This window comes from Chanodichthys erythropterus, chromosome 14, assembly GCF_024489055.1.
Source record: "Chanodichthys erythropterus isolate Z2021 chromosome 14, ASM2448905v1, whole genome shotgun sequence".
Classification (NCBI taxonomy): Eukaryota; Metazoa; Chordata; class Actinopteri; order Cypriniformes; family Xenocyprididae; genus Chanodichthys; species Chanodichthys erythropterus.
This window is the reverse complement of record NC_090234.1, coordinates 44,837,196-44,863,793: the sequence shown is the minus strand read 5'-3', so window position 1 is coordinate 44,863,793 and position 26,598 is coordinate 44,837,196. Positions and strand designations below refer to the sequence as shown.

At 39.1% G+C, this 26,598-nt stretch overlaps 2 protein-coding genes across 6 annotated transcripts in view; one reads left to right on the top strand and one right to left on the bottom strand.

Annotated features, from left to right (window-relative positions):
* Window positions 1–17,607, top strand: part of LOC137035761 (NLR family CARD domain-containing protein 3-like) — a 96,756-nt gene extending 79,149 nt beyond the window's left edge. For 4 of the 5 annotated variants that reach the window (XM_067409380.1, XM_067409382.1, XM_067409384.1 and 1 more), the window contains 4 exons: window positions 14,124–14,297; window positions 14,573–14,746; window positions 16,165–16,323; window positions 17,253–17,607. In XM_067409380.1, the coding sequence (XP_067265481.1) occupies window positions 14,124–14,297; window positions 14,573–14,746; window positions 16,165–16,323; window positions 17,253–17,256 (511 nt within the window). In that variant the 3' untranslated portion in view covers window positions 17,257–17,607. The remainder of the gene's footprint in view (window positions 1–14,123; window positions 14,298–14,572; window positions 14,747–16,164; window positions 16,324–17,252) is intronic. The other variant, XM_067409383.1, reaches the window with a different exon arrangement.
* Window positions 17,608–21,562: 3,955 nt separating this feature from the next.
* On the bottom strand, window positions 21,563–24,082 carry znfl1b (zinc finger-like gene 1b). The gene is given in 5 exon segments (XM_067409844.1): window positions 21,563–21,983; window positions 21,985–22,106; window positions 23,117–23,508; window positions 23,624–23,839; window positions 23,842–24,082. Coding segments are annotated over 5 exon segments (1,392 nt in total).
* Window positions 24,083–26,598: the final 2,516 nt, after the last annotated feature.

Genomic DNA, 26,598 nt, shown 5'->3' with positions numbered 1-26,598 from the left:
TCATTTATTAATTTTGCGCAAAATGCGCTATCCGTTTTGTTATTCTGTCATGTTTCCTCCCTTTCTTTCCGTTAGGAGATTAAGATGAGGCACTGTGGGTTGCTGTCGTGGTAGGCTACCACATCTGTGTGTATCTAGATTAGTGATCGACCGATGTATCGGTTTACCAATATTTTTCCCGATATTTAAGCATTTTTCCATAATCGGGTATCGGTTTTGTAATATCGGATTCGCCTATTTACGGCGCCATCTTGTGGCCGTTTTGAGACTTCCTCCGTCTGAGGAGATCAGTCAACAACAACTCAGTGCACAGGTAAAGTATATGTTCTACTTGGTTTGCTTTAATTAATCAACTTTATTTAACATAACAGACATGCACAAATGAGATCTGAGACATAAATTCCTGATATAGTTAATTTATGCAGCTTGTTTCTAAACAATTGAGACGAACTCATTGAGTCACGTAGTGTAATTCGTCATGTCCTGCCCCAATAAAGACGTAACTTTACATGAATTAAATAAAACAGACGTGAATGAGTGCATGTTGAAAATAAAAGCGCTGAATTTAATTCTCTATCTGTTGTATTTGCTCACCATTAGTCTAGAAGAAAAAGTTTGTTCATATTGCTTAGCAACTGACGGATGATCAGGAGGCTTAAGCATGGCCACTGAATGAAACTTTTGACAAGATCATCTTGTTTAAACACCCTAGATTATATTATCATTTACTACATAACAATTATTTCGCTAATACACATATAAATGTAGCCTACCGCTTTGTGGAAATTAATTATTATCTCCATGCGCGATCGCGGTTGATTAAGTTATAGTCAAACAGCACTTTGTCAGTTGGCATTTCATGATTTAACGTTAGATTAAATTTAGATAATAAAATGCCAACTGACAAGTGCTGTTTAACTTTATTAATTATATAATCATTTGATTTACTACATAACCATTATTTAGTTAATACAAATCTAAATAAATGCAGCTCTGTGGAAATTATTTAGTATCTCCACACGCGATCGCGGATGAGTAGCCCAATTTATAGTTTTGTGTAAATGCATAGATAAGTTACAGCACTTTGTCAGAAAGCATTTCATGATCTAGACCGACAAAACATAATAATTAATAACACTATTTGGAAAATGCAATGATGTATGCTGTTTTGTTTGTTACTTTCCTGACAATGTTATATATTCCAGCTAATATTATTCAGTAAAGTTTTTTTTTTTTTTTTTGTATGCAAGGAGGGAGTGATTGTCATAAATAAAATGGTTTGTTCAGCTCATTTGTGTTGTAATAATTGTCAAAAACAGAAGTATAACAGTAAATAAATATCGGTTCTGCATATCGGTTATCGGGTACATAAACATGCAAATAATCGGTATCGGTATCGCTTATAAAAAATCAATATCGGTCGATCACTAATCTAGATATGGTTATTACCCTGCCAAAACTTGACATTGACACAATGTCTTTCAAGGATTTGCCGATGGTTTGCAGGGTTTGACTCTGTGTTGTTTTCTTAGCTGTGGGTGTAGCTCGTCGAGGTACTGGTGAGTGGTGTAGGCTGTGACAAAGCTGGAGTCTGCCGGTTGGTACAGCAGGTGCCACGGCAGTATCATCTGCCACCCTGTCATTAGTTCAATGGGAGACGCCCGAGTTGACTCCTGAGGGGTGTCTATGATGGCCATGAGCACCAGAGGAAGTTTTACAATTCAGTCTTTCTGGTTGATTGACCATGGAAACGTGACTCCTCTGCGTTGCAGTGGAGCTCTGTGATTTGGGTTTGCCGGTTGGAATTGACAGCAAACCAGACATCCTCTGACATACTCTGCCACATCTTGCTGCTTGCTGAGCCAGTATGCCACATGTTTTAATGTCTCATAAGTGGCTCTGGTACCATGGTGCGTCGTGGGCGTACATTAGCGTGACCCCCCTTTGGCCCTGTGGTACTATAAGCTTTGGCGCTGTGAGGTCATCAGGGACATACCAGAAAATGTTTTCCTCCTCACGCAGCTTGTGTTTGATCTCATGCAGTCATTTGAAGCTAGGGGCAGCAATGGGATCAGATGCCGTGATCGGGTGGCTGGAGGGGTCTGAGAGGTGGTTTAAAATAGCTTGTATGGAGGTGTCGGAGGCTTGGAGGTCAGTTATATCATTGTTGGAAATTTGTGAAGCCAGTGACAGTGGCAGTGAGGTGGGAACTGTTGCAGGAACAGTTCACTGGCTGCGGGTTATTGCTGCCACACTAAGGGTGGGTGACTGGGGTGGGGGTGAACATAGATTGCCATGTAGTCTTGGAAAGGGCATTAGTTTGGTCATTCAATTCTTTGTCACGCCCTGGTTGCTTTGAGTGTCCTTTCACTTTTCCCAGTTATTGATCATGTCTTGTGTTTGGGTGATGTCATCACATGCTTGGAACATGTGTTGATGTTCCTTGTTGCTTTCAGTCTTGTTGATTGTTGCTTGTTGCTTTCAGTCTTGAAACCATTTTGTTTCCAGCCCGGAAGGTGGCATGTGAAACTGAGTCTGGCATAGTTTGAGTCTGTGCAAATGAGTTCTCTGATGTTATGGGTAGAGGTGATTTGAAGGGTTATGAAAATAGCTGCTACTTCAGCATACTGCGATGACTGGGGACCCAACCTGAAGTGTTGTGGTGGGCAGGGTTGGTCGTTTAACCATAGCACCCCTGCACCTGCCTTTAGGATGCCCTTATGGTTGTAGGAACATCCATCGATGTACACAGTGGTCATACCTTGGCACGCATTCTCTTCAAAGTACCTGTGACAGCTTGGTTGTTCGAAGCTGGTGTGTCATCAGAGCAGTTTTGGCAGGCAGCCAAGCCGTCGCCCAGTGCAGACTTGTGATTTTGAGCATATCGTGACAGTGGCACTTGCTGGTTCAACTTCCTGTAGTCGATGGTGAGTTGCCACTTGCTGTTTGGTTTGAGAACAGGCCAGATGGGGGCTGAATAGGTGCTGTTGCATGGGTGGATGACACCTTTTTCTTCCATGGAACAAATAATCTCCTGCACTGGTTTGTGTGAGGCGATGGGAATTTTGTACTACCTGACGAAGGTGGGAGGAACATTTGGGTGTGTTGAAATGCACCGTGTGAAGGTTAGTGAGGCCACAGTCTAAAGAGTCTTTGGCAGATGACACTTTAAATTTTTACAGGACCTGTCTGAGTTTTTGATGGTCTGCATCATTCCTTAGGGCATCTGCATCTTTCAGAATTTGTTGGACTTGAGTCTCAAATCCTGGAAATGGCTCCTCCGTTGTGGTGTCACTTGTCAAGTGGGCAGTCAGAGGTGCAGCAATTTCATGAGTTTTGCAGATAGGCTGGTTATACTGTGAGATGTTGGCTCTCCATCAGCTCCATTCTGCACACCTGTTCTGTGGATACAGGCATGATGGGAGTGATTAAGATGATCTTGAAGGGTGCTGTGAACACGGTGTTGTCAAAGCTCTCTTCTGTGATCATTGCAGATGGTATTGAGCCAATGACTGGTAACGTGAGTTCAAAGCCATGGAAGTCGTGACTCACTAGCCATCCCAGACAGTAGGCCTTTGGAATTCTGAAGTCTGTGGCCGTGCAGTTGTTGAACAAGATGTAGACTACAGGGGATGACACTTCAGTGAGGGGTGTGGCTTCCAGAGTGAGTCCCAAGTTCCACGCCTTCATGTGAAATTTGGAAGAAGCCCAGCATGTGGTTTAAGGTTTGACCATGTTGCATATTGAGCAAAACAGCTACCCCTTTGGTGTAAGCTGGTACTACAGCTTCCTGTTCGTTGACCAGGATGCAGACCTCTGGAATGGTCTGGCCTGACAGGAAGTTTTCAGTGTTGACAGGAACAGCAGGGGGCTGTAAAGTCAATGGGGCCTTTGTCCACATGAGCTTCAGGGTGCATTAGGAGGTCAGGAATGACCAGGAAGTGATGGGTTTGACACCGGTCGTTCAATTTCAAGTTCAAAGTGCAGATGTCTTTGGCAGTCGTTATTGTTGACAGACAAGAGTCCAATGGGAAGTGTGTGTGTTTGTTGGCAAATGGGAGGTTCGGTGTTCCTTCGATGAGAGCACTGAACAGCGTGTGGCTGAAGGCTGAGTTGTCTGCCCACAGTGCGAGAATGATGTCTGTTGTTGTTCTATCATTCAGCTGTAAGTCTGTCATGACCTTGGAGCAGAAGGAGTCAGAGTCTATGGTGAGTTAAAGTGTGCAGAGTAGCTAACTTGAACTTTTCTCTGGGGCTGAGACGGGGTTCTCACAGCTAGCTGTGAGATTTCCTGTGACCTGACAGTCTGGTTCAGGTGGCCTGGGTGACCTGAAAGGCAGAGGTTCTCGTGCTTGAGCCCAGATTTTCAGCTGTCCGGAGTCTAATAAGGGCTCAAAGCGGTCTAGCAGGTCTTTGCAGCTGAAAAGGGGAAATGTGTCCAATTGTGGTATGTACACAAGATGTACCAAGCTCATTGGACCAATTGTGAGGTGGATGGGAGCTATTTGTTCAATGTGGACCTCCTTTGACTGTATGACTGCACATTTAGCTCACATCTTTGTGATTTAAGAGTTCTATTTTGTCTCTTAGCTTCAGCTCTGAGTCTTTCAGAGTGAGATCTGCTGTCTACCAGGGCTTCAATTCTCACATCATTTTCCACAGTAATGGCTAGGGTCAGTTCTGGGCAGTGATCAGAGACTGGATAACTGGTTGGATTTACTACAGTCTTTTCAGAAGCAGTCCTCTGCTTAGCATAAGCTTCGTGGACAAAGTGTCACAGCTGCTGAGTAGACATACTGTGTGGGCAGGCCAGGACTCCCAGATGATGACTCACCGCAGGGTGCAGATTTTGGAAATCTTGGAAAGTTGAAATCTTTCTCCATTCCTGGCTCGTTACATGCTCCGAAGTAGGCCCTTCACAGTCAGTTGTAGTACACTTGTGGGTTTTTTATAGTCGGCCCTGTTTAACGTCCATGGCAGCAGGGTTTGAAGTAACTGCCCTCCTGTAGCTTGGGGTCGGATTCATCCGCTGTCCCACGCTGGTCCTGGGTCTTGAGGAGTCACTGATCGAGGCGAGTGTGGGACTGATTCCTCTGGGCCTCTTCGGCCTGGATGTTGAGCGCTGCTGCTTCCTGCTCCATGAGGGCGCTGCTCCTTTCACTAAGCTTCGCCTGAGCAATGAGGTTGTGGGCCATTAGTAGATTCAGGTTGTTGTTTAGCTGCTTGTTGCTCAGGTTCTGGGGGTCCACAGCGGCGTTGGGCAGGAATGTGCTGGTCAGGGCGCCCAACCAGGTGTCGAGATGGTCCCAGTGGGTGATTCCAACTAATTGGTGTAGACAATTAGTGGAATGTGGGCCAGACACTTATTGTTTATATGACCATGTGGGCCAATTTGGGCCAATTTGTGTGGGTGAGTGCCGGATTTAAATAAAGATTTTGACAGGCGGTAGCTCTACGAGTCCTCTAATGACTCTGGCTGTTCGGTCGTCTATCTATTATTCAGCTTTCTGTGATGGCTCTCACAGGTACTGCTTTTAGGTGAACTAAAAGAAACAAAACACAACAGAGAAGCAAATAGACCAGGACAAAAGAGAAATGATTAATGAATAAATAAAACAAAATTAAGATAAGAGCAGAAAGAGACAGAGGGGAGTTAAGGAGCCTAAACTTATTACTCAACTCAACTTTATTTATAAAGCACTTTCAACACCACAAGTGGAACCAAAGTGCTGTACAGAAAGCATAAAAGAGAAACATAAAAAACAAAAAAAGACATATGACATACACACTTACAAAGCATTGTCAAAAGCTAAAGAAAACAAATAAGTTTTAAGCGCACTCTGAAAAACACCCAATGAAGGACAAGTTTTTAGAGACAGAGGAAGGTCATTCCAAAGCCTAGGAGCTGCAACAGAAAACGCCCGATCACCTTTACATTTTAAACGCGTACGTGGAACCACAAGAAGCAACTGATCGTTTGAGCGCAGAGATCTGCTGGATTGACAGCGGCTGATTAAATCAGTAACATACTCAGGGGCTAGACCATGCAGGGACTTAAAAACGTACAACAGTGCTTTGTATTGAATTCTGTAATGTATGGGTAGCCAATGTAGTTTAATTAAAACCGGAGTGTAACGTCTGGACCAATCAGCCACACAATTATTCATTGTATTTAATGAATTACCCATAAACTCACTCTCCCTATCAAAGTTCTCTGAACTCATCCCCCTAAAACTGTAACCAGCATCCCAATGTTGCTAGCACACAGGCCAACCTAGGTGTCCTGTTACAGTTATATGGTACTTTTATGATCCAGAAGAATTCTGGAGAGACTAGTGACTCATTCTTCCTGAGAAGGACAAATAAACTCTCTTAATCCTATGTATTCTCTATATAACCACTTGGGAAATGTATAAACATGTATCCAAGTTTCCCATCTCATGACTTTCCTTTTATAGGCTTTATTCTATGTATTAATTCTCTCTTTTGAACTATTTTGGTATTAATGTTCCATAGTTGCAAATGTATAGTTAACTGAGATCACATTGGCAGCATGCTTGGTATCTACGGACTCCAACTTTCATTTCCTATTTGGTAATTTATGTCACATGTTACTAACTCTGTGACACATTAGTATTATAAGAATCTAGAAGGTTATTCTCTCATTCATCCAATCCAGTGTCTTATGCTAATATCTTGCTACAGAACAAAGACTCGTAAAACTTCCCTCTGAAAGGGGAACTCCTTATTGGCTCAGACACCTCAAGAGGGTGTGACATCTTCACCCCTTATATTCACTGATCACAAGGAACCCCCTCTCTTCCTGCTCTTCCTCCTCTTCTTCTCTTTTACTGATGAATGCTGACGTCAAGATGATGCTTTAAGAAGCTAGAAGCTTCTAAGGAACCCCAAGCTTGTGCCAGGCCTCGGCCTAGACCTTCCATTCACCAAAGATCCTCTGAATCCAGCCGGTTCTCTTTCGTCAAGAAAATATCAGCAAAGATTCAACAGGAGCCTCCACAAATTGCATCAGGACAGTTTTAATTCAACTTGGAGAGACATGCAAGTATCAAACTTAGTCTCATTATCGGATACATTGAGTATCCTTACCCCTTTTAAAGAAGGGCCTGTTAAAACTAAACTGATGGTTTGCTCAAGGCTGTTGATCTGCTGAATGTCCAACAATGCTGTAACTTCTTGCTTCCTGTACTCTGCTTTCTCTCTCTCTCTTGGTAAACTGTATGCATGTATGTGTGTGAATGTTAGAGTAGTTTAAGTGTTTAGTCTAGTTAATAAAGTCTTGTTCATGTCACACGTAAGGTTGTCCGTGTTTTGCGCTCATGTACGGGAGTCCCTATTCATGTCGGTCCTGACTACAGGCTTTTAGTAGAATAAGATTGTTATTTCCCATAACCTGGAAATGAACATTTCTTAGTTAATAAACAATTAACACTGTGTGTTCATTGAACAACAGGTTAATTGATTGTAATATTAATTTTATTACATTAAGTTAATTTTATTGACTGATTAAAATATTAATAATTAATTATAACTAGTTATGATTAATTATTCATATTTATTTTGAGCTAATTTGCTACAGGAGTAATGTGTTCTCTCTTCTTAGTACCCGTTAAAAGTCTAGCAGCTGAGTTCTGAACGTAAGGGTTCCACCACAGTAAGGGTTTATGACAGGCGTGATGAGGGCGCTGTTGAGTTATCAAACCTAAGGAGATGGTAGGGTTTAAAATTAGAAGGGTTCGGCCAAACACTTAAATGATCAGAGAATATCTACTATTCTGTGGATTTTAATAAGTGAGTGGACTGTATGTCATTACTCTAGGCCTGGGGTGAATTGTGATTGCTCAGAAAAGGTTAGGGCTGGGCGATAAAACGATAACGCTATGTATCGCGATAGACACGTGATCGATATCAATAAAAAATGTGTTCGATAAAACGTTCGATATTTTTTTATTCTTTTTCGGAAGAAAACAGAGGTTGCAAAGCAAGTTTGGTTGCTCTCTGGTAACCAAGCAATGTAGGGAGTGACACACTATTAGCCAATCATGTAACAGTATCAATTTTGGTTGCGCCATATCGTTGTCTAGTGCTGGTCTGCTGGATTCCTCTACAGTAACCGGCGACTGATGAGCAGAAAACGAGTGCCGCAGCGAGCGAGGAAATTGTAAATAAAAGAGGAAAAGTGTGACCACCTGACTATTGATCTGTTGCAGGACAGTAGATGTGATTTTGTGGGACAATGCGGGACACATGAGACAGATAAATTTACAAATATTACGCTATGTAAATATAGATTTACATTTGTTGGCAAACTTGGCCTACGCGCCGATTAATGTTTCTGCCAGTGGGTGCCCACACTATAATGTTGCGCTTATGGCAACATTAAATCCTGGAGAGAAGACAATTCTAGATTCACAGCTGCACATGCAGGAGGACAAAAGTTTGAGCGCGCAAATGTGATATCTGAGCGAGATCACGTGCGTCCAGTTTTGTGCAAGGGAATCCGCCTGTGAGTGGAGTGATTGCTCGCACATTTGATGCGCTCTTGACATTTTTCAATTTAATAACGCCATAGAACCCGCATTAAATGAAATATTAACGTGAGAAGAAAGTCGTGTCTGAATTTCGCAATTTTGTATTGGTTAAAACAAATAGAGAAGATCTCGTTTTTCTGTAGGTGCTCGACCATTTCCGTGTGTGGCGCTTGATATCCTCCGTTCGTTGGAAATATTTAACATGAGGATGGATGATTACATGCTTTAAATCATCGATTTGGGCAGCTTTGAGCAGCTCTTGAGGTTCTTATCCAGTATGGTAGATGAAATCCTTGCTGGTGTAGTTGTGTTTACCGACTTTGATGAGACCTGCTCTTTGCGCTGTCCACTCAGTTGTCATCAGTGGGAAAACCTCTCTTTGATTGCGCTGGTTGGTTATTTTCACAGCTAGAATATGACGGCAGCACAAATAGATTTTGAAATGCTCACAGTTTTTATTATATTTCTTACTGTGGTATTGTAATTTCAGGGATGAAAACAAATTACAGACATAAATGAAATGCGGGACATTTCTTGCAGTCTTGCAGGACAAAGCTCCTAATTTCGGGACTGTCCCACAAAATGCGGAACGGGTGGTCACCCTACTTTAGACTTATGTTTACATTTTAATTATTTGAGTTTTCCATGGTGGCTGCCTGTCAATTTTAATCCTTCTCGATCTCAGTGCTGCCTGTGACACTGTTGATCATTCTGTTTTACTCTCTCGTATGGAATCTGTGTTTGGCATCACTGATACTGCTCTTGACTGGTTTAAGTCCTATCTCACCGACCGTAGGCAATTTGTCTCCATGGGTGGGCACAAGTCTAACATTGGCTCAATCAAATTTGGGGTGCCCCAGGGATCTATTTTGAGTCCTATACTCTTTAGTATGTATATTTTTCCCCTTGGTCATCTTTTGCAATCGCTGGGTCTTAAGTATCATTTTTATGCAGATGACACTCAAATTTACATTCACTCAAAACCTGAAGATCACACTGCAGTGGCGTTTCTCGAACATTGCATATCAGAGATTAAAATTTGGATATCAAAGAATTTTCTCTGCCTTAACAGCGATAAGACAGAGGTCATGCTGCTTGGCTCTATTCACCAAATACGCAAAGCTGGTTCTCCTTCACTCAATGTTGATGGCACTGTTCTCGAGTTTCAAACAAAAATAAAAAACCTGGGGGTGATATTTGATTATCATCTCACATTTGATCCACATGTACAGAATACTGTTAAAACATCATTTTTTCACCTCCGAAACATCGCAAGGCTTCTTCCTATGCTTTCTTTTAATGTTGCAGAAAAACTGATCAATACCTTTGTTTTTTCGTGCATTGATTATTGCAACGCCCTGCTCGCGGGAGTATCGAAAAATACCCTCAACAAACTCCAATATGTTCAAAACTCAGCTGCCAGAATCCTAACAAGGACAAGAACCCGAGAGCATATCACCCCTATCTTGGAGTCCCTACATTGGCTTCCCGTCAGGTTTCGTGTAGATTTTAAAATCCTCATGTTGACTTATAAGGCCTTACACGACTTTGCCCCACATTATCTATCTGAGCTTTTAACAGTTTGTACTCCCAGGCATGAGCTCTGTTCTTCGGAGTTAGGCCTCCTGACCATTCCCAAGACTCGTATGCGCACGATGGGTGACAGGGCTTTCTCTTCCTATGCTCCAAAACTTTGGAACTCTCTCCCCTGTGATATTAGACATGCAAACTCTCTTAGTGTTTTTAAAGTTTCTCTTAAAACGTATTTTTTTAGACTTGCTTATATGTAATTTGTATTTTTACTATTTCGTATCTATTTATCTATCTATTTACTATTTTTACTACTTATCTATCTTCTTTATTGTGTATTGACTGTTTATTTCTTTGTACTATGTGTAAAGCGCTTTGAGAATACCCTTTTAAAGGCGCGATATAAAATAAAGTTTATTATTATATTATTATGGTTGTTGACATGTCTTAATAACTGAGGGGATTATGATCAGATTAAGGTTAAGTTTAAAGTAAAAATGTTTAAATGTAATATATTTTTATCCTGGTCCTTATTTTAAATGGGTCATAAAAAAATCAATAATTATCGATATCGACCGACATGAAACACTGATATCGTGATACAGTTTTCAGCCATATCGCCCAGTTCTAATTAGTATTACTAATTACTAATTGGTAGATTTGCAAATGTACTCAGGCGAGGTGTTTTTGCAAATGGCCAGACTGACGGGTCAAAATTGAGTTTTCCTTGAACCCAGAGTCTGTCCCCTCAACTGGCAGTTACTCCAAACAGGCGGTTCCATCGTGCAGAAGCCTAAACAGAGAAATTAACAAAATTGCCCTTGTTGTCAGCCTGGACTCATTGCCTCCCTGCACCTAAAATACCCAATTGCTGATGTCCTGCATGTTGCCTGTGTTACGAGGTCAGAAATGTCCACGATTCACACACAGCCAGCGCCGGATCTGCCAGGCCAGGTGACTCCACTCACTGGAACTCACTGAAACAACTGTCGACTCACCACCTAGCACTAGAGGGGGCACTATCTGCAAGTACACAAATGTTCAAATAAACAACTTAATTGTAAATTTAAACCTCAATTTAAATCTTGCTTAAACCAAATTTAAATAATTAAGTGTGTAGTGCAAAGGAATTGGGGTCTATAATGACAGTCAGAATAAACTCGCTAAAAGAATTCCAAAGTTAAAATAATTCAAGAGAGAAAAAGAAAAATTAAAAATAAAGTAGAATATAATAAAAATGTAAAGACAAAAAATACAGAAAGACAAGGGGAGGGAATTGACTTATTTGGGGAGTGTCCACAAGAGGGAGTGCTTCCAGAAAGTGAATACAACATTAATCACATATAAATTGAATCTGGGTTGCTCAAACACAAAACCAAGTTTACAATGTTGCTTGCGTATCTCCACCAAAAATCTTCTGTAATAAATTACAGGCATTTAATTACTTAGCTCAAATTATGGGTGAAATATATAAATAATTAAATCATAACATGTTATGATTAATTATAATATAAATCGACAAAAAAGGGAATTATGCACATATATCGTGAATTAATTACAACGGATTATAATTAATTACATATATGGTTCAGGATTAGTTGTAGTTTAGAAAGACTGGTCTAGTTTGTCCAGCAAAATATCTGTTTCCATATCGACTATTATAAAACAGAATTATTCCTTTGGCCACGAAGAATAATTTCCTATTCTAGCATTAAATCATAAAGCAGTTTGCAGAATTGAAATGTAGAACTGACTTGATTTTCTGAATGAGCAGCAGAAACAATCAAGCATGAATAAAATGGATTTAATATATGAAACTACGAATACATAGGCTATACGCCTAATATACACAAAGAATACACATATATACAAAAGTAAAGTAAAAGACAGGAAAAGAGAGAAGACAAATACCCATTTTCCACCAAGGCAGTTTGAGTGCTGGTTCGGAGCCAGAGCCTAATTTCAAATCAGTTCTTTGTCTTTCGACACACAAAGCACCATCTCCAAACCAGGAAAAGTGGTTCGTAAGTAGCACCAAAACATTGCTGGGCTCGAAGTAAGAACCGTTTGCATCAGGGGCTGGGGGCGGGTTTACTGTGACCAACAAGAAACTTGAGACCGCCATTTTTGAAATAGCAGCTAATCGAGCTAATAGCAGCTTGATCGTAATCTCCGTCTATATACAAATTGGTGTAGGTTCGCAAAGCCATGAGCATCAACAGTAGTGAAATATCCGTGATTGTTAATGGAAGGCTTGTTCGAGATGCATCAGAGCAGCTCTGACCGATCCGGTGGGTTTGTAGAGCATACGACTCCTTGTGCTTTTGGGTCGTTCTCGCGGTACTTTGATGTCATGTGTCGATCGCTCTGCGGGAAGCCGATGCATCTCGAACAAGCCTGGTGTATTTGTGTTTGGCGCTGCAGTGCTAGCTTTGCTGTGAAATATGAGATGTATACAGTGATGTAAGTCCTGGCTCTGTGCTGGCTCTTTAGGCGGTAGAAAGGCAAACCTGTTCTTAGAAGGCTCATCAGTTGCACCAACTCCGAACTGGCACTAGCACTAGCTCTGGACTAGCACCTGGTTCATGCTGGTGGAAAGGGGGAAAAAGATTATCAAAACTTGCAGACAGTTCCTTAAAAGCCAGCAAAGAATCAGTATTACTTGGTTAGGTTGTTTAACTCAGCGCATCTAAGAGAGATTTAGCCCTCTGGCTTGTCAATCACTGCCATGAAGTTCCTTGTGAGAGATGTGCACAGATTGGCCCTCTGACTTGTCAATCACTGCCATGACGTTTCTTGTGAGAGATGTGCGCGGTCCACACTCCACAGGGGCCGCATGCAATGTTACCTGTGGTGAGTCCGACGTAATGAATCCACTAACACGACACAGCGAATGCCAGTGGTAAACAAACACTCGTGTTCCAATACTCGTGCATGAGTTTTGGGAGGTGCTCCCTCGAAATGAGCTGTGAAGGAGGGGGGGTTGTTCTTACGCATGCGCTCATTTCTAAAACTCACTAACAGTCTTTGGTTTCTCAGTCGACGAAAAGATCCTCTGTAGCACCTTTAAGACTAAACATGCCAGGGTGCAAAAGACATAAACACATAGATAAAAATGACATACTGATAAGCCTCATCTTTCCATTATTGTTAATAATAGTTGCAACCTGCACTCTTAAATGTGCATTGAAAATTTCCAGCTGATAAACCCCTGGGAACGCGATCACAGGGCCCCCTCCTGGATATTTGCTTAGGGCCTCCAATGTCTTGTATGCATGTTCAAAATAAAAATTTTCACCAGAAAATGTCTTCTGAAGAAGTAACATTATCCACTTTTGTTCATACCAACTGAGAAAGGTTTTACAATAAATCACACAACCAATGGTGCAAATTATTGTTATACAGTACTTTGTTCTCGATTTGTTCATGTTAAAATCATCAACTTTGCATGACTTCGTATATATAGTGTGTATTATCGTTATCCGTAACTGTATGGATTAAGCTAAAACGTGTGCTACTGTAACCTTATTCCCCAATGAACCATTGAAATGTCTAACCTGTCCAGCAGAAAAATAGCTCTGTGTCCATTTTTAGGTCACACAACCTTTCAAAAGCCCTGACGTCACTTATTCAAACACGTATTTCCTGCAAATTCATACCAGTATCACTCAGATTATAAAACATTATTACAAGCTTACTGTTATGAATTAAGCAAAGGTAAGGAGATCATTTTGAACACTGATTGATTATGTACTTGCTCAATAATTGATTTTGGATAATTTTTAACAAAAAAAAAGTTACAGACAGCAGCTCTAAACTTCATATGATGTGCAAGCTTTAAAATGAATCGTGAGAACTTGTCACATGATCATAAACAATAAAATTACTTGAGTGACCATCACATGTACTCTTTGCTGACAGACTTCCAGAAGTGCCATTGAAGGGCGCAAAAAAGCAGACTGGGATTTGTCCTATATTTGTTGTGAAGATGCTATAAATTGCAGAATGAAGATTTTCTTTTTCTCATTTCTCCAAATGCAGGTTAAGAGGCTGTGATCTGACGGATGAAGGTTGTTCTGCTCTGACTTCAGCTCTGAAATCAAACCCATCACACCTGAAACATCTGTACCTCAGTGAGAATAAACTAGGAGACTCTGGAGTGGAAAACCTCAGTGATCTACTGATGAACCCACAATGCAAACTGGAAAAACTACAGTTAGTATCCTTATAATGTACAGAGTGATACAATTTTTCGGTTTAGTTCATTTAAAACAACAGAGCTCAACACAAGTAATAGAGTTTATACCTCTCCACCTTCTGCTACACTTCATTTTAAATGTTTTTTAACAAGTAATAAATCTTAATGTAGCACTATGTATTTTTTTTTTCTCTCTCTCTGATTAATTTTCATCCACACAAGATTCAATATGGTGTCTGTCTTACCTGACTAAGGTCATTTGTGTCTATTTTCTTTCTCTTTCTGTCTTCAGTCTGTATGGATGCAGTATTACAGAGAAACAGTGTCTCATCCTGACTTCAGCTCTGAAATCAAACCCATCACACCTGAGAGATCTGGACCTCAGTGAGAATCAAATAAGTAACACAGGAGTGAATCACTTATGTGATGGACTGAAGGATTCACACTGTAAACTGGAGAGATTGAGGTCAGTAACATTCACATACAACAGTGGTTCTCAAATTTCTCAGGCAAAAATCACCAAGTGTCTTTAAATGCAAGCTTGTGGATCATATTTTGTTTAATATCAATAGACAATGAATCAAGCACTTATGAGACCCACAGCAGTTCTTTGACTCTTGCCCTTTTGCAGATCTATGGAATCTAATAAGACACATACACCACAATATTAACATTTAGAAGTTTTGAAAGCCAAATAAATGCATTTATAGTTTCAAAACTCCTCCCATCTGTTTAGAAGTGCTTGAAGTGCTCTGTCCGGTTGATCAATTGGTGCTCAACACCCCAAACACCCTGCAACCAGACCTGGTTGTGCTGCGTATCAACTGAGATGAGAACAACTAAAAGAATCAACATGTTTAAAGCCTAATCTATGTAACTTCTTTTTTATTTAAAAAAAATAACCCAATGTTATAAATCAGAGAGTGCAGAAAGATCAGTCTTCCAAACTGTGGCTTTTCTCAAATACACTTTGATAAACCTGTAATCCAGTAGTTTCCGGACTATTGCAATAACTTCTATGTAAAACTATGGAGGGAGTTTTGGCTGATCATCTCACCTCAACTGTGGCCTCTACGCTAGATCCACTTCAGTTTGCATAGATGAGTAATAGAGGCACAGATGACGCTGTGCTGACCCTGCTTAATACAGTTACAAAACATCTCATGTGTCCTAAAGCATTATTAGTAGATTATAGCTCTGCTTTATATTCAGTGAAGACACACATTCTCCTAAAAAGGCTTGTTGATTTTAATATTAATTATTATTAAAGTTGATTAAATTTCTTGCCATCACAGAGGGTCTGTTAGAGGTATTTTGTCTGATGTGTTCACTTTAAGCACAGTCTGCCCACAAGGCTGCATTCTTTCTCCTGTGCGTTTTTATTTTAAGGAGTTTATGATTAAGGAGGATCATTTTAGATAATTTAAATATAATGATGATATGGCCTTAGTTGGCCTAATGGATAAAACAAACTCTTTACATGATGTTGCCTACCTGGCTCACATTAGAAATCGGTGTCCCTAAGACAAAAAAAATTAATTATGTGCACAAAACGACACATGATAATCCAGTCAATTTCACTTGAGAGCAAACAAGTTGAAATTGTGAAACATTTTAGATATCTTGGTTCAGTTCTGGACTCCCAAGTGAGCTTCGCTGAAAATTCAAAGCACATTTTCAAAAGATGCACGCTATGACTTTTTTTTTTTTTTTTTTTAATAACATTGTCTGTTTAGACAAATTTCCACTTTGGTGGACTATAAAGATATAAAATAAAAACAATAATATTGAAATTTAATTTAATGAATATTAGAATTCCCCTTAGTCATATGTATTGTGGTCTTATGAAACTAAGATGATCTCTGTCTGTTTGTCTCTTTCTAGTCTGAAAGGCTGTGGCATTACAGATGTTTCTTCTTTAACTCAGTGTTTGACAAACACAAAAGCACTGCAGTTTTTAAAAGAGCTTGATCTGAGAAACAACATGATCAGAGACTCAAAGCAGCTCAAAGACTTGATACGAGACTCAAACTGTAAACTGACGTGAGTAAACATCTGTGATGTTAAAGATACTTTCATTTACCTCTGACACTTGGACAATCTTTACATATATGTGAAAGGAAAATATAATTAAGGTTTACTGAAACAAAGGGAGCAAAATTGAAATTGATTTAGCGTTTTTAAGTTCAGACTTAAAAATCATGGATCTCTCTTACCATGATGTGCTACAAAAGTTATCGTAAGTTTCAGGTTAGAGTTTAGAGTTGGTTTGGGGTTTATGGAAGCACATGTGTAGCAATATTCAATTTGAAATATAATATGTAAAATGGCAATGCATTTATGTATTTAAATTGACATTTTCTGTATTATATGTGCAATGTTTGGAGCAAAATTATCATTCAAATTCAATAATATAATTTACATTTGCTGTTTCCTACACTATTTTAAAATATAATTTAAACATATATTTTAACGCTTTATAAGTTGCAAAATTAAAATAAAGTTGTAGCAAAATTACCATTTAAATGTTATTTTTTTATTGCATTTACACTCACAGTTAAGACAATAGAGATTGCATTTTCATTAAATGTCCCGCAATGAATGTAGTGTCTTAACTGTGAGTGTAAATGCATTAAAAAAAAAAAAAAAAACATTTAAATGGTCATTTTGCTACAATTTTTGCTTGAACATTTAAACAGATATATAATCATTTCTGTATTACATTTTAATTTTAATTTTGCAACTGATAAAGCATTAAAATAATTGAACAATAATTTCGCTTCAAACATTGCACATAATTTGGAAAATGTCGGTTTAAATACAGAAATGCATTGCCATTTTGTATTACTATTTAAAATTACTACTAATTCAAACAGCATTAATAGAAACATACATGTACATATAAGTGATATTGAATGATTATTGTTGGTTTGGTGTTAATAATAAATGCTCATTTTGTTTTTTATTTACAGGTGAAACAGATTGAGAAGATGTAAGAGCAGAGATGAAGTGGATTAACAAGAATATATAGAAGTCTTTAGTATAAGGCCTACAATCATAATGATATTGGGATTAAATTCACCATATTAAAGCAATTACAATATTGCTAATCATAACTGTGATTGCCAATTTAGTACTCAAATTATTCAAGTGATATAAACTGAAAGTGAATGTTAAATTTTTGTGGGCTACATTTCTTAATGCCGTTCCATCATTTTATATTTGTATATTTCAATTTGTAGTTGATGCCATTTTATTTTATTGTATTGTAATATGTGTTGATATTGTAAATATACGAATAAAAGCTTGATCGTTTTCTTTAGTTTGAAAGGCAAATTGAGTTTTGAGAAGAATTGTTTGAGAACAATGTTAGACTGTTTAATAAAGATAAACACTATATAACTCATTCTCATCTCACTGGCAGTTATGACAATCATTGACATCATTAACTTTGTACTGATCATGTTTTGAGATCTGTTCATGTCTGAGTTTCTCAGTTAATCTTGTAATCTGTTAATTTATTCAGTTTAGTTCTTCTTCGTTCTCTCTCTGTTTATTTCTATGATTACTGATTAAGTTCTGCTCAGGTGTGTCTTGTTAATTAGTCTCATTAGTTCTTCTGTTTGTTCTCACACTAAAGCCTTTTAAGCCCCCTTTTCTGGTTGTTTGGTTCAAAGTTGTTTTGTTCAGTCAAAAATGCAAAGAAAAGGAAGCATACAATTGAGCAGGATGAGGACATAAACTATAGCCTCTGTAAGCTTCTCAAACTTGAATGTGTAAAATTGTCAAATTAAACCTAGAAATCATTAAATTAGAGGAGTTAAAGCCTCTTGCTACTCCATCAACTTTCACACTCGCTCTTACTGTTGGAATGTAAAATCAGTGAAGATTGACCAACAAGAAGCGCATATAACAGATGTGAAACCTTAACACTGTATTGACCAGTGTTTCAGTTTTATTTCATTCAATTACTTCACTAACAATGATTGTTATTAAATAAATACTACATTATCAGAATATTGAGTTGTTGCATATTAGAGTTTACAAGTGGGTGCAGAGACGAATGGAGGTGAGATGAATGTACTGCACTGGAAATCACACTCATTTGACATTGAAATATCATCTTCCAAAACATCCTGTATTAATGTGTGAACTGGGAAAGTTTAGACTGTGAGGTCTTTCATGTGACATCGCTGCAGAGGAAGTATGGTGTTAGATTTTGCAGTATTTGGCCGTGCAGTCGTTTGGGTGGCTCGCCAATGTATTGGATTTCTCTAATACATAAAATAAGTAAGCTTGGCCAGAGTTCTTATGGGAAGAAGATTTTATTGAAGGTAGTAGTGTAGCACAGTTCTTCAGCAGCGATGTTAGCGTCTCAGCCTTCAAAACATCTTAACCCAAAGTTCTGTCTGTGGGACAGAACTTTATACATGAAGACAAAAGGGTTACAAACAATAGAACACTGTTAGGACCTCCCACAGGAGATCGATCTACCCTGTGATCTGCTATGAGCAATGCTGTTTCTTTGTCATTCACACCCATCAGTTTCTGTGGGCCATACGTCTGTATTGGCCATTTGGTTCACACCTTTACAAACACAGAGTTGATTGCATCTGCGGCACAGTCACAATGTAAATGCATCTAACTAAAGATAATGAAAATAAACATAATCTTTCAATCCCTCCTCTGATCATTTTTGATCATAAAACAAACTTCCATAAATCATGTATACAGCATGCTACATACAGGTTTCATTAATCAATGTAATGACAGAATAAGTGTTTATGATGAAGACTGCATCCTCCTGAATGCTTGAGTCCTTTCTTATTTTGACATTGTGGTCTTGAGGAAGTGGCGGATAGTGTTGTTTTCTGTGGACGTTCAGGCACGTTCAGCTAGGTGGCCAGTGCAGTGCGGTCTAGGTGTTGGACGTCTTTGGTCATTATCTGGAGTGCTGAAACACCTGCAATCACACAAAAGAGAAAAGGGAAACGTATCTTGCCAAGGAAAATATTTTAATCAAATAACACTTAACTGCTCCTAAAACTGTCCCCATTTAATATTGGCAGGACACTGTGTTTATCAGTGGATGTATGTTTATGTCTTCGTCCTCAGGCGACAAGCTAGAGCCTAAAAACCCTAGTCCTGCCATTTCTGGACTCTGATAAAACACTACTGCCATCTATCCCTCATCTCTAGATAGATGTTTCAAATCCCACTGGCTCACGTCGATCCACTTTTCTTTTCTTTGCACCTTAACTGCTCCATCAGCTACCAAGAGATCCTGATGTGGGCTTTTCCACCTGGATTCTTGCTGTGACCTCTGAGTTTTTTTTAATTGTTAATCTACCATGGCCCCCCTTTGGAGGTGTCAAAACTTTATCCTTGGCATTGTGTACTGCCAGGCTGAGTCTTTCATCAGTTTGGACAAGGCTGTCAGATGTTAGATTTTCATTGGGCATGGGCCGGCCTGTGACATGTTCAAAGACGCTTAGTCCTGTTTTCCTGTGGTCATCCTCACTGCATTGGTCATCTTCATGCAGTTCAACTCCATTTGTCATCAATGATGTTTTTTCTTTGTGCACTTCATTCTGCATCCGTTTACTGTCTGGTTGTCTGTCATGGTCAAGTTGTCTTAATGCCGCTGTATGTGCACCTCTCTCCTTTACGGCTTGTTTAGCAGCACCGTCTACTAGGACATCATCTTTGGCTTCAGTTGTTGAAACTTCTGTGTATGCTTTCACCTTATTTGCATACACATGGAGTACAGTACATCAGTTGTTGGATGAGATGTCACTAGTTGGTGCTGCAGAGTGTAGCGAGGTACAGTTATTAATCAATTTATGGATGAAATATGAATATCATAATTCAGAAAGCTTTATGACGTTCATATATCGACCCAACGGGGAATTAAACATATATGGTGAATTAACTACAACGAATTATAATCAATCACATATATGATTAGTTCTGGTTGAATAATTATGTGGAAAACTATCAGTTCGTCCACCGAAACGGACAATTATCCACAGATTATCATGACAGAAATGTTATTCTCGGGCCGAGAGACTAACTTTCTATCATAGCCTTCAAATATAGAGCAAGGATATTAGAATCAGAACGTTAAAGTGACTCGGTTGTTGCTAAAATGAGCAAGTGAACAAAAAGCATGGATAAAATGAGTTTAATATACGAAACGGGTAATACACAGGTTATACGGCTAAATGGACACAAGTAAATACAAATACATACAAAGTAGAGGGAAAGGCAGAAACGAAAGAGATGATCAAAGCAGGTCAAATTGCAACAGTTCACCTTTAAGAGCCAGCAAGGAAACTCAGTATTTAAGATCGTAAAAACGTTATACTTGCATAGGTTAGTCAGGGTGCTTGGAGTTTCGGAGCGCTCGGTTTGATAGTTGCTTCTTCTTCCGGAGGTTGTTTCGGCGAAGTTTCAAACGAAGGTTTAACTGTTGTAATATGACCGGAAAATAAAGAAGAGAGTCCAGTCTTGACGGCAGGAACTCGTGCAGAAAACTTGTGCCACCAAAAGACGCGTGTCATGGTGTTTTAAAGACAACAAACCAGAACGCCTTACTGATAACGTCCTCCAATGATAGCGTTGCAATTTGGCGGGTTTCCACATTCCTTTGTCCTGTCTCCCGAATAAATTTATGGTATGTTGAATCAGTGCATTTCCTTCATAGTATTATTAAACATTGAACGATGCATTTGGCAGAAATGTAACGTACATGAGTGAATAGCTCGGATTCACAGCTTTACGGAGAGATCAAACTCGACAGGTGTCGCTCGTCATATAAAGAAGATACACTTTACACTCTATTACTATCGTTTAACATGAAAACTAACCTACTACAGTCAATTCTACGATTCTATACTAGTAACACATACATGCAGCGAGCACTACAATGGCAGGTACATTCATATTTGCAGGTATAATATTTGTGTATACAGTCTTTGTATGTGAGTGTGTGTCTGTGGGTGCGTGCGTGTATTTTCTCTTTTTATGACCGTTTGGAATTCGGGCCTGTCTTTCGAAACCCGATCCGTGGCGTTCGCATCTCCTTTGAAGTCACAGAGGAGAGGTTTGGGACTTATCGAAATAGTCATAAAAAGAAGGTCTCGTGATCCATTAGTGTCTGCCGGGCCGGAATCGATGTAAGATTTACAAACCAAAGTTCCGTGAATTGAGGCTTAAACACAGTTTATGGTGGGACCTGCTCATCCTTGAGACTGTGCAGACCCTACAAGAGAGAGGTTCTTCAGTTTTCCTGCGGCTCAAAAGCTTTCAGCAGAGTCTGCTTTTGTTTGTCTGTCAGCTGCTGAAACCTCTTCAACAAGTTGCCCTCATCATCACTTTGATGTGTTAAAATCAACTTGCAATCACGAACCCAGTGTCCTTCTTCGTTGCAGTACCTGCATCTTCCTTGACTTTTTGCTTTTGAGTATCTCACATATTCATGTTCTTCATACCCCGTTGTCCTGTTGTTGAATGACAAGGTTTTGGTTTGCAAAGCTCTGAGATTGACTTCCTGTGCTCTTTCAATCTTTGCTGACCATTCAACAATCTGCATGAATGCTGTTCCAATGCTGTCCCAGTCATCATACCTGATTTTAAGAGCTTTAGAAATCTCAGGTTTCAGTCCATTTACAAATGCGGTTTTAAAAGGCATGCAAGTATCTTATAATTTTAGCCCAATTAACTTCTGCAGGTTTAAGTTCAAACAAGAATGTTTGTACAGCTTCCCATCCAGCCTCAATGTTCGCTTGAGACTCACCAGTCCTTCTTTCAACACTTTCTGTTAAAGGTGCTCTTGATTCAAAAATTGAATTTACCTTGGCATAGTTAAATAACAAGAGTTCAGTACATGGAAAAGACATACAGTGAGTCTCAAACCCCACTGTTTCCTCCTTCTTATATAAATCTCATTTGTTTAAACGACCTCCGAAGAACAGGCGAATCTCAACATAACACCGACTGTTACGTAACAGTCGGGGTGTGCGCCCCCAATAATTGCATAATGCCAGCCCATGATGTTTCCAACATTATAAAAGGCATTAGACAAGGGCAGCCAGTTAACGTCTGGAACTGCACACAGCCGAATCATCAGACTAGGTAAGCAAGCAAGAACAACAGCGAAAAATGGCAGATGGAGCAATAATAACTGACATGATCCATGATAGCATGATATTTTTACTGATATTTGTAAATTGTCTTTCTAAATGTTTCGTTAGCATGTTGCTAATGTACTGTTAAATGAGGTTAAAGTTACCATCGTTTCTTACTGTATTCACGGAGACGAGCCGTCGCTATTTTCATTTTTTGAACACTTGCAGTCTGTATAATGCATAAACACAACTTCATTCTTTATAAATCTCTCCAACAGTGTAGCAATAGCAGTTTAGCCACGGAGGACAGCCTCAAATTCACTCAGAATAAAACTTTAACACCAAAATAAATACTTTACTCACATAATTCGAAGCATGCATGCAGCATGCATGACGAACATCTAGTAAAGATCCATTTGAGGGTTATATTAGCTGTGTGAACTTTGTAAATGTGCTGTAATCAGGCTGTAATATAGTCGACAGCTCGTGTGGCAGGAAGCATGCGATTTAAGGGGGCGGTGCCGAGTGTAAATCAGTGCATTGTTAATGATGCCCAAAAATAGGCAGGTAAAAAAATTAATTTACAAAAAATCTGTGGGGTATTTTGAGCTGAAACTTCACAGACACATTCAGGGGACACCTTACACTTATATTACATCTTGTGAAAGAACGTTCTTGGGCACCTTTAATCTCTTTAATCTCTTTAATCTCTTTTGGTCATTGTCCCTTAAATTCACATTAACAATCATCACTCCGTCTAGTGGGTGCAAATTGTAGATTATCTGCAAACGCTAAAGAAATTGCCAAGCTTTCCGTGGTTGTTTGTACACATCTGGCAAATCTTTTGACCATTTGTCAACTTGCTCTGGAGTAGCTGGCTGGTATGTTCTGTGTGGAACATATTTCTTTACCACTTTTGTGACAGTTCGAGTTCGTCATTCACCATTTTCCTCATACTCCTCCTCATTGTCAATTTCAGCTTCAGTCCTTCTGTTTTTGACAATAACAGGAGCAAGCCTAACCTTCAAGTTGTCATTTATGATATAATCATGTGTGTTTACATCGCTGTCAGAGTTCACTGTGGAAATGCTGTCACTTTCTCCAAGCAAATAAAGGTCTTGTTGATCCTCATTCTGGAGATCACTGAATGGATAGAGAAACTCTTGTTCTGCTTTGCTGCTAGATCTTATGGAATGACTCTTTTTTTCCAGAACAGTCTTTTGATTCCAATCATTTGGAAAGCAAATTTAATAACTTGGTCTTCTCATTTAGTAGTCTTTCTTTGGCTTTCTTTTCAATCTGCAATTGTTCAGCCAGTGCTCGAACCTTTGCTTTCTCTGCTTTGTTCTCATGTAGTAATTTGTCAGTCTCACACTTCTGTAGATGCTGTTGAATTAGTTTGACCAAAATTACAGACAAGCCATCTCTGTGTTTGCTCTTGAGCGCTGCATCTTAATGTCCAGCAAGGCCCATTGCCCATTCTCTGAGTGACTAATGGTGTACTTCTGGCAGATGTCACCCTGGCACTTCCTTAGTCCCAGCCTTTTGTCCAAATATTCATTCAGATTTTCCATCATCTGATCAGTAGTAACATTTGGAGGTTCTGTTCCATGTCTTTCTGTTGTTGGTCTCAATGCAGGGCCATTACCCTTGCTTCGTGCAGACTCAGCCATGGCAAGTACAGGAGATGTGCCCTCAGAGGTGTGAAACAGAACAAAAGGTGTTAGAGCCGTTAAGGTGCTTATTCAGATTTAAATTCACAGAAATCTTTTAGACTGAACATTTCAGATACCCAGACAAATCAAACATGTTTTCAAAATACAAAATTGTGCATTATGGACTCTACTTGTACTCCTAACAAGTTTTCAATATTACTGTTAAGACAAAACATTCATTTTCAGGCTAATTTCCTTGTTTAATTTCTGAAAACTTCTGACTGAAAAGACTTGTTCTATTCTTTTTGAGTCCTAGCTCACAAGGCTGAATTTAGTTCATATTGGTCTCTTAGACAATTTACTTTAGATCTTTCCGCATCTTTCATTGGAAGGCAAATAAACGTATAGTTCCAAGGCTTTATGCCATCATCTTCTCACCCAATTAGGGCATTTATTTCAAAACTAAAATAGAGGCTACTGAATAAGCACCCAGTCAAGAAATTATAATTCTTGCAGCAACATCAGTCCCAAACATTCTATGGTTTCTGCAGTCTCTGAATGAATGGACTAAACTGTTTCTTTAACAATTTCTACAGACACAAAGAGAAAGGACCAAGCCTTTGCTTCTACAATCTCTTAATGGACGGACAAAATTGTTTCTCAAACAATTCCTACACACAAACCGTGTACTATATATCTGTGGCTCCTACAGTCTCATGAGAATGGACTAAACCTCTTCCTTAAATGATTCCTACAGGCTCAAGAGAACAGGGCCAAGCTATAAACCTTATTTCTATAGCTCCTACAGTCTCAAGATAATTAACTAAACATTTAAAAGGTTCCTACAGACTCACAAGAAAGGCCCAAGCCTAAAATTCTCAACAGTGCTACACTGTATGTAACTACACTACAAATTTTACTGGTTACTTATTATTATTATTCTTTTTTTTCTTTAAGTTCTTTTAAGAGAGCTGATAAGTTTCACTCACTAAATTAGGATATTTGAGACAGAATACAGTTGATTAAAATAAATTGTATCCACAGATGCAGTCTGTTGATCTTCAACATAAAAACTGTAGAATCTCCAAGACTCCAATCTCCTTTTGTGTTCACTTCTTGTTGCAGTTGGTGAGTTCTCTTCTTGTCAGTCTCTCCTGGCTGGCACGCCAAATTGTTAGATTTTGCAGTATTTGGCCGTGCAGTCGTTTTGGTGGCTCACCAATGTATTAGATTTCTCTATTACATAAAATAAGTAAGCTTGACCAGAGTTCTTGTGGGGAGAAGAATTTATTGAAGGTAGTAGTGTAGCACAGTTCTTCAGCAGCGATGTTAGCGTGTCAGCCTTCAAAACATCTTAACCCAAAGTTCTGTCTGTGGGAAAGAACTTTATACATGAAGACAAAAGGGTTACAAACAATAGAACACTGTTAGGACCTCCCACAGGAGATCGATCTACCCTGTGATCTGCTCTGAGCAATGCTGTTTCTTTGTCTATCACACCCATCAGTTTCTGTGGGCCATACGCTTGTATGGGCCATTTGGTTCACACCTTTACAAACACAGAGTTGATTGCATCTGAGGCACAGTCACAACGTACATGCATCTAACTAAAGATAATGAAAATACACATAATCTTTCAATGGGTAAACTTATTTCCCTGTGTATAGTCCCTAGGGTGGCGTAGTCAGGAGTTTGGCTTCAATTCCCAACTGTCCCTAAAGCCCTAACTAACCAACTCATTTAACTACAGCCACAAGAAAAGCAATTTAAAGTCACTGCAAATGTAAATGGTACAAAATAATTGTGATAATGTTGGTTAATGACTGTAAATTGACTGCTGTACTAACTTTTATTGCAGTGTGGATACTTATATCAATGAAATCTCACTTTTCTATGAATTAAAAAATGAGGACTTTCCCCCAGTTTTTGTTCCTAATACTATTATTATAATTGATTATTATTAACTTTTTAGGTAAAACTGACCATAACTGGTTTTAATACAATTAATCAACTACTCTATGAAAAATAATCTGCATATACTATACTGTTTTTGCAATACAATTTCATTACAACAACAAACTTCTTAAGCAGTTAAGTAAACAGGAAGATATAAAATAAAGGAACAAATTATCAACAATAGGACGAATTACATTGACAGGTTTTTTTTAGCTCTAGCCAAGTGCTCAAGTAAGAAATACTGTACAGAAACAACTGATGAAATATGAAATAAATACAATACAGTAATTTGTAACTAATAAAAAGCTTAAATAAAGAGGAAAGTTAATTGCTTCTTTGAAAATTGTTCTTTTAAAAAATACTATAAGAGGTCCAAGTGTCACGAACACAGCTTCTCCGGCGCATCCTCCGGACCACCGGAGGGAGCCATCCCCTGAATATTGACTGTTCGTATCTGGACTCCATTTCCCATAGACCCGCATTCCTGGGACTGATTACCCATGCACCTGCACCATATCACACTCACACTATTTAAGACACACACACACACTCTCAGTCGCAAAGTCTTGATTTGCTGT